The sequence below is a fragment of the Haliotis asinina genome, chromosome 1 (assembly GCF_037392515.1).
Source record: "Haliotis asinina isolate JCU_RB_2024 chromosome 1, JCU_Hal_asi_v2, whole genome shotgun sequence".
Classification (NCBI taxonomy): domain Eukaryota; kingdom Metazoa; phylum Mollusca; class Gastropoda; order Lepetellida; family Haliotidae; genus Haliotis; species Haliotis asinina.
This window is the reverse complement of record NC_090280.1, coordinates 50,642,712-50,659,561: the sequence shown is the minus strand read 5'-3', so window position 1 is coordinate 50,659,561 and position 16,850 is coordinate 50,642,712. Positions and strand designations below refer to the sequence as shown.

General features: G+C 43.4%; 2 protein-coding genes across 2 annotated transcripts in view; one reads left to right on the top strand and one right to left on the bottom strand.

Moving 5' to 3' along the window:
• LOC137293001 (vacuolar protein sorting-associated protein 33A-like) overlaps positions 1-16,850 on the top strand; it is a 182,185-nt gene that overhangs the window by 128,455 nt on the left and 36,880 nt on the right. The window lies entirely within an intron of this gene.
• Positions 37-16,817, bottom strand: LOC137292918 (glutathione hydrolase 1 proenzyme-like). The gene is made up of 12 exons (XM_067823869.1): positions 16,663-16,817; positions 9,565-9,789; positions 8,820-8,945; positions 8,434-8,534; positions 7,511-7,700; positions 6,403-6,563; positions 5,406-5,555; positions 4,965-5,101; positions 4,278-4,465; positions 3,427-3,670; positions 2,724-2,837; positions 37-2,161 (listed from the first exon to the last, which is right to left on the bottom strand). Exons 1-12 carry the CDS (start codon positions 16,695-16,697, stop codon positions 2,018-2,020), a joined length of 1,815 nt encoding a protein of 604 aa, XP_067679970.1. The 5' UTR covers positions 16,698-16,817; the 3' UTR covers positions 37-2,017.

Here is a 16,850-nt window from a genome sequence, read left to right as displayed (position 1 = left end):
GAAGGCGTTCAACAAACAAACAACAAACAACAGATGTTTGTGCATTTCAGCATTTAAATTCACAAATCAGTGAAACGGTATCACTCTGACAGTACAAATTAGAAAGCATACAGGTTGAAAGGTAATGCCGAAAGGTGATTATAGCAACAACGACAGCAATATTCACCTCTCACCTATAGTAATTCCGACTTGTTATGAACACCTGCCTGATGTGAGAGGCAATGGTCCCATTATGTTCACATAAAAGGATCTAAAAATTTCTATGATACCTTCTGAGGCAGGAGGCATTGATGCCACCGCCCTGCAGTACTTTCCAGATCCTTAAGTCTAAATATAGCCTCACAGTATGCAGTTTTTATGGGTGAAAGGCAGCCATGTTTTGAAATTATTGACCGCTAAACCACCGGTGATTTCATGATCGTATGTTAAGACGTGAAAAACATGAAAAAAGAATATGTCTTTTACACCAGTCTAAATCAAGTATTCTTGAACGTCGTGATGGACTGCTCTGGCTCGGCAATGCTATGAGGAACAATATCTTTAAACTGATGAGTAACAACAGTACTAACAGCAATGTCGTTAGGTTGATGTGCAACATCATCACAAACAGCAATGTCGTTAGGTTGACGTGCAACATCACCACAAACAGCAATGTCGTTAGGTTGATGTGCAACATCATCACAAACAGCAATGTCGTTAGGTTTGATGTGTAACAACGCCACAAACACCATCACAAACAACTATACTCTGAGTTGATATGTATCAGCACAACAACCAATTTCACTGATCCGTTAATCCAGCCATGGAGGGGCACAGCCACACAATGATAAGATTGTAATCTTGGATGTAGATGCTCTCTAACGTCATTGAGGATTATGAAAGTTTCCCTTCTGAGAATAGGTGACAGCCGTGCTCAGTGACTCGATTTTGCGTGATGCACAAAACCGTTGTTGCAGAGAATCTCACCAGAGTGGCTCTATATGTTGAGAGAGTTCTGCCATAGTGCTTGTGCACATTTATGGTATTGATCCTTATGGTCTCATAGCATTGCATGCCATTACCAATGTTGATACAGTCTGAGCACTTTAACACTGACAGCCTCAATGTTGATACATTAATGACAATCACAATATTGATGCCAGGAGCTTTGATACTCAAAACATTGATATCAATAGTACTGATACAGTATCAAAGCTTCCAGCATTCATACATACATTATTGATACTCATGTCTTGAAACAACGTAGACAAGTGGAGTACTGACACATTATTGTCACCAGATGTGAATACGGTATTGATACTCACATCGTTGACAAGGGATGTACTGCTACAGCTGCGGCCAGTGGACACCGTGACACATGGGTACTGTGACTTGACCCAGAATATCAGACGTGCAACACAAATACAAGGGCAAGATATACCAACTGGAAAAGTATACATTGCCGTCTTCAGGTACATGAGCACGAATGCATCGTATACCAGCAGGGCTCTAAATAGCTGCAAAGCAACTGAAACATTCCTTTACATCACTAACCCGAGGAATAAGGGCTATCTGTATGGGTATACGGCTTCTTTTTCTACATAGGCTCACAGATTAAAGAAGCTGCATATCTATAAAAATAGTCGCTCCTCATTCTTCATCTACCCAGCTTCTCGAATGCCAGTCAAAGAAGTCAGTACTAATCGATCATGACAATCTTACGTTTGTACTTACTGATCAGGCAGCGACGAATTGTTGATGTTCACGTCTTCTGATTATTTGAATATGGTATAAAATATGGAAATGAGTTGTAAATGTAATTATCATTTTTGAAGGCATGACACAGACATTTGGGCTCCTTAATTAATTAATTAGGTTGCTGTCGCTATAGAGAAATAGACACAACAGACACAATGTAGGGCGAGAATCACGTGATCAGTTCTGCAGTTAATGCTTGAAGTCTTCAACGAGGAATTCTTAACTAAGCACGCCCCCAACAACGACAACGTCAACTTGCACGTTTCCAACAATGATGTCGTCAATACCCTGCCGGTCCTCCTCCTTTTCTGACGTCGGCGACGGCGTGGAGCATGCCTCCTGTCACGTGGATCGCGGACACTACAGATGCAGCAGTGTTCACGTCTATTTCATGACCTTTCACCTTTAACCCGTCTATGATGTCCTGCAAGGGAGAGGCGTTATACTGTGTATATATTCCGCCATGGAAAATATGGAGCGCAGTGATACCAATCCACCCCCAAAAACAATCAGGCTGATGGACGCAAACAGTCATTAAATGCGGTCATTTGGGGCACATCAAAATGGTAAATCCCTCTTTCGACCGTAGACCTCCATTATCTGAGCAGCACGTGCTGTGGGACGTGTTCATCGACGTTACATGTTTTAATGGCATGCATGGATTCGATATTTTGCTGACAACAGACTGAGAAACATGCAGAAGCACCGATACTATGATGCAGGGGCACCTATACTGTGACGTGTGCCAACACGCAGAGGCACCAATACTGTGACGTGTGCCAACATGCAGACGCATCAATACTGTGAAGTGTGCCAACATGCAGACGCACCAATACTGTGACGGTGACATTACCAGACAGTAGTGTGTGTTCAGTCTGACCGCAGAAGACAATACCTCTACCGCGTTCTACACATCATATACAGAAATGCTTTACTGGACGTAACAATGACTGAGGGCAAATTCCAACGACAATTGACCTATTTACCTGAGAAAAACCTCTCTCAACACGTATTTGCTTGGGCAATAACTGGTGATGGAGACGCTTGTGATCAACTGCATCAGCAATCGGCAACCCCATCCGCAAGGCATACATGGCCACCTAGCGCGCGAGAACAGGCACACATTAATTGATAACCGCGATAGACTGAGACAGAATGTTCGACCCTGTGTGGCTTTAACGTGTCGACATCCACACGGGAACATCAAGAGTATTGAATATTGTCTAAGTCAGCTGTTTAGATAACCTCAACCCTTAATGTCAACAGTTAGTAAGGATGTAGAATGCAGTCGCTTAGTTTCACATTCTTAGAACGTCAGGGAAATCTGTAAACACATAACTGTGTTGTTTGAGTACATCAATAAATACTTTTGAAAATTGTGGGCGGACTTTGTTTAAGGTTTTGCTTAACATCCATATAAAATGTATTCAAAATTTAGAGTGGGATATTGCTGCACAAATTCGCTAAAATAACGCAAATATTCTCCGTACATGCTTTTCATTTGTCTCCCTTGATTGATTTGTTTCTGTTTTTGTGCGTGCGACCTTCACCATTGTGTATCCCTTCCACATTGTGACTGAGTTTAGTTTTATTGTTTGTGTGTAAGTATCATAAAACAGCATCAACAATGTCCGTGGAGTTGGTTATTTTTTTTGTCCGAGTGGAATCAGTACCATAGTTTATTCCTACCAAAGCTACCGATGTGGTGATTCTGGTACCACCGGAAGCGCCTATCGTCATGACAACGTCACCGGTAGTCTGGTTGACTATGATTGCCGGGCACATGGAGGACTGGGGGTGTTTCCTGGGTTTGATGAAGTTAGCTTCTGAGGCTGGGACGCCGAAAGTGTTGACAAGGCCGGGGGTGGAGAAGTCGTCCATTTCATTGTTGAAAGTAATCCCAGTTCTACGTCCGAGAACCTTGGACCCAAAGCTGCGTGAAATTACAAACTGCAGTAAATACCAAGCCAAATCAGTCCTGCCTGATATCATACTAAATGCCATCTAAATGGTTCAACGAGCACGCATGGGCTCATTGCATTCTCGTAAATGCTCACGACAATAAAGCGTCATGCCTATTTCTCTTCTAAATGCTGACTATATCATGACCAGTACAAATCACTGGTTAATAACCTAATACAAATGCATAATACGACAGGTGAATACCACTACAGGTGAATGCCACTACAGGTGAATACCACACGTGAATACCACTACGAGTAAATACCAGTACAGATGAATACCACGACAGGAGAGTACCAATACAGGTGAATACCACTGCCTCAATACCATTATCTGCTCAGTTGGAAAACAGGGGGTTGCAATACCACAGGTGGTATATGGGGTTTCAGCATACGTTCAAGTCACTGAGGTTTCAGCCTCCGACTTGTCATGAAAGACCACCGCCAGATGCACATACACAGGCTTTTTCATAAATCTTACGATATGATAATGATCCTTCGTTTTACACGATCAATCTACCTTGTAGCTTCGAATTCGAAACGGCTCTTGCGTTAATATTCTACGACTAGTGTACTCACAATGTATTTATCGTGGACGTTATCGTAACGGCGTTGCCCTCGGCGTCAATGACACAGGCGTTTGACGTCCCTGTCTTTGTCTGGTCGTAGAACGTCGCCCCGTAGTAGTCGGTGTCATGGGTGACGTCGTCCGTGATACGGCCTCGGATGTCATCGGCATAGTCACGCGACGTCATATTTGTCATCAGCTGTGACGGAACAAATGAGTTCAAGTTAAACATTTTAAGAAGACATGCAAAGCAAACGTTATGAAATCCAGCAAGAACAACTGTAATTTCTAGCAAAAGGTTGTTAGGAGGAGCTACGAGATGACAGTCCGTATGGTTCTTGGAGAGTATGTTTTGGGAATCACATTCAACCACGTGTGACCTCTCGCCTCTGTCACAAACACATGACCCCTCACCTCTGTCACAAACATATGGCCTCTCACCCTTGTCACAAACACATGACCTCTCGCCTCTGTCACAAACACATGACCTCTCACACGTGTCACAAACACATGCCCTCTCACTTGTCACAAACACATGACTTCTCACCCGTGTCACAAACACATGACCTCTCACCTGTCACAAACACATGACCTCTCACTTCTCTCACAAACACATGACCTCTCAACTTTGCCTCGCATCACCTCTCAACTGTGTCAGAAACACATGACCTCTCACCTTTGCCAAGTGTGACTCTCACCTCTGCCACTTCAACAAAGTCCTCGTCCCCGAGATCCGTCCTCTTGGCGTACGCAAACTTCATGGCTTCCACGATCCTGTGATGTGTCAATATGCTTTTCCCATTGGTCGACAGGCTGTCGGGTGTGAAGCCGTAACCTAGAAACATGCCATCTAATACTGAACAGTATGCCAGTTTCTACACGGTATGTCAGTTTCAGGTGGAAGGAAAGTCTGAAGTCTTTGAGGTTTACCCAGCATGCATGGTGCAGACGCACCAAATTAAATAAATGGAAGAAAGTCTGAAATCTGATTAATGTAGGATACTGGTATCTGGGACTGCTGAGCCAGGCATATTCTGATTAGACAGAAAACATTCTGATGATGACAATGCTATTTAATGGCTTCGATTTGTGGAGCATGCTACAGTGATACATATCGTAGATATGTGATGGATACCTACCGTCCAGTATATTTAGAATGTACTCAAACACCACCCCGCTGCCAGGAGGGGGCATAGAGTAGACGGTCAGGTTGTCCCTCAAGGTGACGTTGACGGGCGTCCTCCATCTGACCGTGTAGAGGTTGAGGTCCTCCTTGGTGATGACCCCGCCTGATAGGAAGAAACAGACACCCACAATCTGTTGGAGGAGGTGGGGGTCTTTTCCATCTATCCTTCCGTCCACCCATGCTCCCATCCGTCCGTCCATCCATCCATCTATCCATCAATACACCCACCAACACATCTGTCCGTCCATTCATCATGTATACATCCCTCCGTCTGTCCATCTTTCTATCTTATGTATTAACTGTTTTCAGTACTGAAGTGTTTTATCCGTCTGTGTGAATGCTCATTAGAGATTATGCTGCAACTTGATGCATATAGAATGCTTTGTGAAATCTGAAGTGCTTTACAGGGAACTGGCATTTTGACATTGACTCTCATATCCTTGACATCTATTGGAACTTACTGTACCAGTGAGGCAGAGATTTACTAAAACATGCAGAGTTACATCTATCTATCTGTCTATCTATCTATCTATCTATCTATCTATCTATCTATCTATCTATCTATCTATCTATCTATCTATCTATCTATCTCTATCTATCTATCGATGTAAATAGGTGATAAAGTGTATAAGTAATAAATATATAAAAGATGAGTCCAGATATTGTATCTTCCAAAACTCCTTTATATCAGATACTTTCCCCAACTGCATCACTCGGATCTTTCCTTACTCTATTTTCACTCTCACTCATTCCTACTTTCTGTTACTTCAGTCTTTACTCAGACATTTACTTTCGCTGTCTTTATTCACTCTCACTCACTCATTTCTGTTTTTCCTTCACTGAGACCTTCACTCACTCACGCACTCATATTTTCTGTTACTCTCTTACGCAGCCATTCACGTACATTTCCTTCCTTCATGCATTCACTCAGATGATAATGAAGCTGTTACCGTGTTCGCTTATGTCGGCCACGATGTCGTCAGTGAGGGAGCCGTTGTAGAAGGCAGGTGCCCCCTCCTCCGCAATCCTGTCCAGTGTGTCGGCCAAGGCGTAGTATTTGACCCTATCCCCAACCTTTACAGCCTCACCCGTCTCGTTGTTGAAATACATCCTGAAACATACTCAGAACGTTACACCAAGTCATAGGTACAGCACACTCAGGTGCAGGACACGTTCTCCATCTATCACACTCACGTGCAGGGCATGTTGTATACGTGTAGTACATGTTCAGTCAGCCAACACACTTACATGTAGGACATGTTCTCTCAGTTAACAACTGACGAGTAATACACGTTCTGTCCGCTATCACACTCACGTGCAGGGCATGTAACAACAGACGTGTAGGACCTGTTCTATCTGCTAACACGCACACGTGTAGGACACGTTCTCTCATCTAACACGCACACGTGTAGGGCACGTTCTCTCATCTAACACGCTCACGTGTAGGACACGTTCTCTCATCTAACACGCTCACGTGTAGGACACGTTCTCTCGTCTAACACGCTCACGTGTAGGACACGTTCTCTCATCTAACACACTCACGTGTAGGACACGTTCTCTCATCTAACACGCACACGTGTCGGACACGTTCTCTCATCTAACACACTCACGTGTAGGACACGTTCTCTCATCTAACATCCACACGTGTAGGGCACGTTCTCTCATGTAACAAGCTCACGCGTAGGACACGTTCTCTCATCTAACACGCACACGTGTAGGACACGTTCTCACATCTAACACGCTCACGTGTAGGACACGTTCTCTCATCTAACATCCACACGTGTAGGGCACGTTCTCTCATGTAACAAGCTCACGTGTAGGACACGTTCTCTCATCTAACACGCACACGTGTAGGACACGTTCTCTCATCTAACACGCTCACGTGTAGGACACGTTCTCTCATCTAACACACTCACGTGTAGGACACGTTCTCTCATCTAACACGCACACGTGTCGGACACGTTCTCTCATCTAACACACTCACGTGTGCGGCTTGTTTTCCCGACTATCACGCTCAGGTGTATGACCTGTTCTCTCATTAAAATTTAACACACTCACGCGTAGGACATGTTCTTGAGGACCTCTGCATACAATGTGATGGCACTATGGGTAGATTCGAGGATGGGAACGCCGTTCCTGCAAAGGTCAATAGTTGGCTGCAGCAATTCCCTCCATGGCGCACGGCCGAACCTCTTGTGGGCCTCCCAGTGACCCTTCAAGTCCCCAGGAACACCGATCGCCAACCCACCTGCGGATACAAACACCCTGGTCAGTACTATCTTACACTTGAAACACTAAGAGGCTACCCGGTGAATTGCTGCTGAGTGCATCACGACATGAATGGGAACATTTTGTGTAGAACTGTTGTATACGTCTATCTCGCCGAACACAACAATGTGAAGATGTGATTCCTATATTTTATGATACGATGACCTGCTGTCCTATTGCGATTGCTCTGTCCTACATACTGTTTGCAAATTACCGAGGAGCAGCAGACAAGATGGATGCAGGTAACCACCTCATGTGCCAAGTATTAACACTTCAAAAATACGTTCCCATCGAAGTTCTGAGGGGTTGTCCCAGTTGTCTAAGGTGAGAAAATTCCCTGTGATGAGTAACATTTCACTGGTTCACCAGTAGCCCACGATTGTAGGTTGGAATCGATATTTTGTCCTGTTAAGCCTCAAGGCTTGTGCTTCCCGTGACCGTGGGCTCCAGTAAAGTTCTAAACGCCTGTGTTGTGGGAAACAGGTGATAATACGGGAACGTTTTTGTAGTTCACTCACTCACTCACTCAGTTATTACAAAGGTGAATGTCTCTGCAGTCTGCCTCGTTTTGGGCTCTCCTCCCGCGGTAACTCACTCAATCAATCAAGTACATGTATCCTTTTTCTTTGGAATATTGTTTAAGTTTTTCACGCAAACATACTTAAATGTGTTTGATTATATGTTTGATGTGATACAAGCATAGGATGTCTTACCTAAAAGGGAGGCACCCTTGGCTTTTCCAATGAAGAAACTCTCATTGGCTACAAGTGGCGCCCTCTCTCGGGCATCCAGGACTTCGACTTCTCTCGCGGACCTAGTCAAAAACCGATGACATGTGTAGATGAAAATTTCATAGGGATCTGCATGTATTTTAGACACTGTATCCAGGCACGGCGTGTGTAGATTCAAGGCAGGGAGCCGTTTTGGCCTTTAGTCATGGAAATCAAGGTTACGGGGTGAGCTCAAACAGGTCACGAAAGAACGACAGACAGAGGGAGAAGTGAAGGACTGACAATGAAACTTAAGGTGAAGGAAAGACGGACGTCTGAACAGAGAGAGAGGTAGAGAGACAGAGGGAGGTCTGGGCAAACAAACGAACCTGTTGTAGATGGTCATGAAGAAGCCCCCACCGATGCCGCTGCTTTGTCTGTGAAGGACGCCGTTACACACCATGGTGGCGATAGCGGCGTCCACGACGGACCCGCGATGCACTGCCAGAATCTTACTGAAGAAAAGAGGAGATACTCAGACATTAATACCACAATCTTACAACACGACTTTAATTTCTTTCTTGGATGTCGATCTCATTAATGAATCACTGAACGTGGTTCCATCCCTTTCCTACTGTGTCCGTGAACAAAAGGTCGTCAGCAACCAAGGCTTGCCTATGGCGACTGTGCATGTTGTAAGAGGCGACTAACGGGGCCGGGTGACTTGGTTGATACATGTCATCGGTTGCCAAATGGGTAGATCGATGCTCATGTTGCTCATCACTGGATTGTCTGGTCCAGACTCGTTTACGTACAGACCGCCATATACCTGGAATATTGCTATGTGGCGTAAGACTAAACTCACCCCCACTCAAAGACGTTATAAGTGAATGATGTTTAACGCTGTTATCAATGGCATTCCAGGTTTATATGGGGGTCTTAACGTGCCAACCATCCTTCCATTGGGAGGAGATGACACGTCACTGAGACCAGAGATCTCGACCGACGATACTCACTGTATACCGTCAGTGAGGACATAAACTAAACAGACAAAGCCATACATCCTTATCCTGCATTGCCGCAACACAAACATTTGAAGTTGAAGAAAGCCAACATCGCTTGAGAATCGCTTACGTTCCGATATCCGAACATATTTCAGAATCAGAAGTGACGGAGGCAAATCTGTACGCTCCTTTCTTAGACTTGGGCGGTTGTTGAACTGGAGACTGGGTGCTTGTTTCCGCCAGCTGCGGGGCGTCACGACTCGACATCAGACCAAATCCCAGTCCGAAGGCCAGACCGAGGCCGATGATGACCGACCCCGCCAGAAGAGCTTTAACCACTGGGCGGGAACGCCGTCTGTGGAGTAGATGGTGCTGATATGAACCAAACTGCATGTGACAGCGAACAATGGAGCAGCCTTGTATTCACTATGAATTTATCATTGGATATTACATATTTGACAGGCACCTAGAGGTCAGAGGAATAAGAGAACATGACGTATATTTTAAGGATACTTCAAACATTCAAAGTCATTTCCGAGTCATTTCCAGGTGAATAGCGACGTTCCAAGTTTTGGTCGTTACGCTTTAATTGCTTGATAAAAACGTTTGAGAACAATTGAGACAAACTGGCTGAATTAAGGTAATTCATATCCTGTGTTGCCGTAGGTGTCTGCATATAATTGTACCCACATGGGGAATCGAAGTCACGTGATGAAGCTTAATAATCATGCAAGTAGTCCACCTACCGACCCATCCTCTAATCAGTCAATCAACCAAACTAACGACCTATCCACCCACCAACCAGTCAACCAACCCAGCTACCCATAACTTACTCGCCAACTACCCACTGTAGACCTTGTGACCCATACTCTGACCAATTAACCAGCCTATCAACCACACAACCCACCTACCCACCCACTAATGAACCAACCTAACCACCAACCTAAGTTATATTCCGAAAGGCTGCACCCCCTCCCGCGTGTAATGGCTCCTCCACATCGTCAGATTGACTGCTATTCAGAGACACGTTCAAGACGAACTAGTTATGTTATCTGAATAAGTTGTGTGCATTTTGCAAACAGCACTACTGTTGAGTCTATTCGCCACCAGTGAGGCCCTGCGCCTCTTAGAGATAAGATTGTCGTAACTTCTGACGTAAGAATAACACTGTCATAAATGCATACTTTGGAATCGTAACACTTACGATATCTCAGCTATGTCCAAAAGATACGACTGGTACAGACCTGTCATAGCCTTATTTCATGGTCGTGTCTTTAAAAAAATGGCAGCCTACATGGAGTTAGGATTGATTGATGAAGACGGAGATGAAGTGATAAAAGTCTGTTTTATGCACGAGTTCTTGAACATTAAACCCAGCCACACCATGGTCACATGACACATGAACCCAGGTCACCCTTCAGGTGCACGCCCCTGCAGAAAACACACAAATACAACCTCACCCTTAACAGTCTTCTAGTTAAGATTTTAAACAGGGCTAGCAAAACATTCAATAATTCCATTTTGCGGTAAAGTGAGACGGGTCAGCTGTAGCAAAATTCCAGTTATCGGCTGTATTGTCCTATATAGCTAAAACGTTAGGAACATGACGTTAAAGTGTTACTCTCTTTTAAATTTTCTTATTGTTCCGTCGCAAATATCCGGGTCATACCCATGACTGTCAAACGGAAGGTTGCTGGGCTTTGTTGATACATGTCATCGTCCCTCATTTGCATAGGTCGATACTCATGATATCAATCACTTGACTGTCTGATACAGACACGACTATTTATCACGACTGCCATATTGCTACGATATTTCTAAGTGTGGTGACAAACAAGACGCATACAACATCAGTAATATTCTCACATTTACTGTGAATTAAAGTTTATATTGATTATTGCAGATATGGGTTAATAACTGGAAAAGGAAGTACATTCCGGCATGGCGGTTATGACGCCCATATTGAAAATCTGCTCAGAATGTATAGAAAGGACAAATCTTCCAACATACGCCCGGTTAGCCTGAATGCTGGTCAGTAAATACGCAAGTGAGCACCTGTCAGACTAATAACAAAAACATCATCATCGTCTATGATCGCTAGTATCGTAGGCATATGTCGTTGGCATTTTGGAACAGGGTATGTGAGAAATATTTATTATATCCCTTGAGGTATGTAAATTGAAATAGCTCTCTATAGAAAGGAAATCAAACGCAGCTTGACCACTGTCTTCATGGCCACCAACACTGAGTCATTAGCTGCCTATAATTAGTTAGACAAAGGCCGGTTGGCCACTGAAGCATGACATTGTGGATGAGGTGCAGGATACTGCAGGCTGACATCTGGACAAATACGTCACGTCACGTGACCCTAGGGTTAAATTAAGAATGTTTTGTGTGAGGCTGGACTGGACCCCTCGGAGCGGCTAGGCAGGTTGGCTGACTATAGCCTCCCTAAATGCGCCGAGCCCTCGTTACAGCATCATGTAGTTGTAAACAGATTATATCATGAATAAAGTGTTGTGGACCCACTGATGGACTTCTGTACTTGAAGAGACAGTTATCCCATATCAGCCCGGGATACATGGTGGAGACCAAGATCTCGGAACCTCTCAGCAATAAAGGTCTTTAGCGGAGATCCCAAGACCACCCGGCGATATACATCCATCCTGGGTCCACATCACAACAGCAGTCAACCAACTACATGTGCCAACAGCGGATTACACAAGAACAGCTAGTCACCAGACCAACATCTGTGTAACAATTTGGACACTTAGCAGTTTAAAGGACCTGATCACAGTACTTTTGTGCTTTCATGGAGCACCGAAGCAAAGACAAGAACTGGTTCATCCATGATCTACTGCACACAGAGCATACGTCCCCATCCCGTGTCTGAGGGAAAGCCCACAAACAAAAGGACGAAGAGATTCAGCTGGCTCCCATTGTGTCATTGACTTTGTGACTTTTAGTGTTCCGTGTTTTAGTGACTGTTTTGTGTTTTTATTTTAACTTTTCACTGGGTGAGTGTTGATACTGTTGAGTACATTCTTTTCAATCCGATATGCCTCTCTTTTCTTCAAAATCTGATTATGGATCCTCCAGTAAATCATATTTTCCTTGGAGGATCCGACGAAAATCTAAATGCAATGAAATGGCTCCTGAACAGACAACCACCCGCTTAGATTCTCCAGCTACCTCTGAACAACCTGATCACAACTGTCGTATATATAATCCACATTGCAGTGGCAGTTGCTGTTCTCCCCCTCCAAGCTCCTCCCGACACGCTGACCACCACATCGCTTTCCCTCCACCACGTATCAGCTTCACAACCCTTCCCATGCCATTATTTGACGGACATGATTCCCGATCGGCACCTTCCTGGCTTAGTCGATTCCAGAAATTCGTCGCTATTCAAAATTATGCTGATGACGACATTGTTAACCTTTTCCCCCTATTTTTATCACAATCAGCTTCAATTTGGTATGAAGGGCTTCCTAATAAAGATAATATGACATGGCCTGTACTTAGACAATGTTTTTTAAAATGGTATGGCCCAACATCCATTCAAATCATCACTCGCAAAAATGCCCTGATTGACAGAAAACAAAGAGAATGTGAGGACTTTCGTTCTTTTCTTCAATCTGTGCGGTATGAGGCATCCCTTTTGAATTGTAATGATGATCAATTTATAAAAGACCTCATTTTCAGAAACGCCCACCCCCACATTGTCAAATTTATTGTCACCAGGCGCCATGACACCTTGTCGGACATGACTGAAAGTGCTCAGGTAGCAGAGGACATGTACAAACTTGAAGGTCCTGAGGGACTCATGTCTGGCATTTCCCCCATGAAATACATGAATAGAATGCAGGAGGAACGGCACAATCCAGCAAAATATTTACACCCTTCCACGAACAATGCTTTCCCACACCCCTATCGTTCATATGACCTTCCCCCGCCGTTTCCTACCTCACGACCTCCCATCCCGCCTCCAATGTGTTATACCCACACACACCCATACAAGTGTGTGCACTGTGGATTATACCATCTGAGTCCCCAAGAGTGTCGCCTCAATCCCCCCAATCCCTTTAATTGTTGTCCTGCACCACTTAGTGTCTTCTTTATCAATACGTTTAATTTCATGTCCCTTTTCTGTGTCCTCTCAGTTGTAGCATACACCTACATGTGTATATACCGTTACATTAGTACCCTGTACCCCTGCCCGTTGCTTGTCAATATGTACTAGCTTTCATATGCATTGGTGTGATTGTCATTTTACTGATGTTTGAAGTTTGAATGAGTACTAAAGAGTGGCTTATAAAGTCTTTTGTGGTGATCAATATGTTAATGCTATACTCTTGAATTTGAATAATCATGATATTATTGATATGTGCAACTGTAATTCTCATGGCCATAATATTTTGAATCAGATGCTGTGTATATGTTAAGTGAATTGTGTGATGTCAAGAGACAGATAAGATACCAGAAGGGAGTTATAAGAGAGGCGTAGAAAAAGCGTTCGAGTGAAAGAGAGACAGTGAGAGAACAAATAGAGGAGATACAATAAGAGAGAGAGAGCAAGACAGAGAGGGAGAATTAGGAGGTGTCAGTTGGTTCCAAGACAAGAGAGAGAGAGAGAGCGCGCGCATTCCAGAGAGAGAGGGAGAGAGAGAAAGAGAGAGAGAGACCGTCATGTGATTTAGGATGATAGAAAATGACGATCCATTTCATGTCAATATAATACTTCTTTCTACTGTCCATACTTGTCATCGTTCAGCTTTCTCAGTCCAAGGTGTCCATCTGTAGTTGTAACCTGTACTTCACATGCTTAGATTTATTGTGTTATTTGTACTGTCTATATGTTCATTTAGAAAATGGGTTCCACGACATATATTCTAATTTGTCTAAAGAAAATTGTCTTAAAATATTTAGTGTCATTCTAATATAAATTTTTGCTAATGCTATCACCAAATCCCAGTGAGATTCAGCATTTCAACTATGTAAATGTATATCAGTGTTTGACACAAAGTATCATATATATTACAGAGCTTATCCAAATACTGAAGACTGTAATTCATGTCATCACTAAAATAATGAATGAAATTTTGTCACATCTGTTTCCAAATTGTATCCCCTGTATAATTATTTGCCAGAGCCAACTATCGGCGGTCCCCGACTGATTGTCACATGTTATGTGTATCCCTATCATTTAGATAATATAATGGGTAAAATGCATTAGGGATACTGATACTTTAAGATTGATAATTTATCAGTGTGTCCATGAATGAATGGATCAGTATTCATAATTTCAAAGTTAACAAATATCCTATCTATTTTTGTCCAATACTTAAGTTGAATTTTTTTTTATCGCTACCTCATTCACAATGTGCATAAGGACGTGGGTCACGTCCTTCTTTACAGAAAGGGCGTATATCGTAGGCATATGTCGTTGGCATTTTGGAACAGGGTATGTGAGAAATATTTATTATATCCATTGAGGTATGTAAATTGAAATAGCTCTCTATAGAAAGGAAATCAAACGCAGCTTGACCACTGTCTTCATGGCCACCAACACTGAGTCATTAGCTGCCTATAATTAGTTAGACAAAGGCCGGTTGGCCACTGAAGCATGACATTGTGGATGAGGTGCAGGATACTGCAGGCTGACATCTGGACAAATACGTCACGTCACGTGACCCTAGGGTTAAATTAAGAATGTTTTGTGTGAGGCTGGACTGGACCCCTCGGAGCGGCTAGGCAGGTTGGCTGACTATAGCCTCCCTAAATGCGCCGAGCCCTCGTTACAGCATCATGTAGTTGTAAACAGATTATATCATGAATAAAGTGTTGTGGACCCTCTGATGGACTTCTGTACTTGAAGAGACAGTTATCCCATATCAGCCCGGGATACTAGTAATGAAGCATACCACATTGGCACACTACTGAACACGTGTTGGCGAGCTGCAAACTATATAGGTTAATGGTGACTGCTTCATGCCCAGCTCAAGCTGGGTAGTGGTGAGGGGACATTATGAAGTATAATTTTAGTGAAATATCTAATGTCAGTATGTGCACAGGGGATTGAGCGACATGTATACATACATGTTGATAAGTTATATGGCTCAGGTCATGGGTTACAATCTGAACTGACTGGCAACAGGAGTTTCACATACGGTGATGATATGACATAAACAGGAGGATCGCCAAGACGACTTACAGTGTATGAAACATATTTAGATGTCCTTTGATGTTAGACATCGAGTCGCATCCTGTATGATTCATATAAACATTCGCACATGCCGTGTGCACTGTTCGTACTGACTGATGGTCATACCTTGAAACACCTGTCCATGTACTAACATAACAAACCCGCACATAACTTTTCACACTGACGGATGTTTGTGTGTCAACATAACTTTTGTGTTTGAGTATATAAACAGTTGATTATACAAGCTTGTAATAAGCCCGTATCCACAACGTGTCTAGAATTATTTCATTGCAGTGATGACCCCTGCTGACATACCCATAGCTGTGTACGTTAACGGTCAGACATTCTGAGCGTACCAAGCGTTATTGCTATACACAGGGACACTCTGACACATAGTGATGCCTGTGTATTAATCTGACACATGGTGATGCCTGTGCATAATCTGACATATAGTAATGCATGCGTTTAAATCTGACACATAGTGATGCCTGTGTATTAATCTGACACATAGTGATGCGTGTGTTTAAATCTGACACATAGTGATGCCTGTGTATTAATCTGACATATACGAATGCCTGTGTATATTCTGACACATAGTGATACATGTGTTTAAATCTGACACATAGTGATGCCTGTGTTATGCATGTGTCACATAGTTGTGCCTGTATTAATCTGACACATAGTGATGCCTGTCCATAATCTGACACATGGTGCTGTTTTTGTATACATTTGACATATAGCAATGCCTGTCTATACATCTGTCAGTGATGTGTGTATATTACGTCCAAGAGATTTTCACAAAGAATGTGAACACCAAAACTGACATACAAGATACGTGCTACTCCGCAATGTCAATGGTAATGTGGGCAACATGTTATATCAACGGGAGGGAAACTTACATGAAAGTTCTTATCAACATGACGAGACCGTCGAATATCACCTCCGATATACCTGCCTTGTTTCAGCAATCTATACCAATACATCTGTTGCTATCAAACGTGCATTTAAAGAGGATAAACTCACTTTGAATCGTTGGCTTCAAGATCCGAGGCGACCATTCTAGAAGATGATCCTGCAAGACAGGGAACAATGACAGACTGAGAGAAACGTTACACGGTCATTACCCTCGACTTGCAGCTCTGTTGGGTAGTTTAGATGCACACAGATACCTCGATATAGCGCGCTGGTGGCCGATGTACATGTATGAATCT

Bases quoted from the DNA above. Each gene is read 5' to 3' on its own strand.
- LOC137292918 (XM_067823869.1), bottom strand. From the start codon at position 16,697: ATGGTCGCCTCGGATCTTGAAGCCAACGATTCAAA. The intron at 4,466-4,964 runs GTGAGAGTCACA...GTTCCGTCACAG, and splicing joins ACTTTGTTGAAGTGGCAGAG to CTGATGACAAATATGACGTC. The intron at 3,671-4,277 runs GTGAGTACACTA...AATTTCACGCAG, and splicing joins ACGTCCACGATAAATACATT to CTTTGGGTCCAAGGTTCTCG.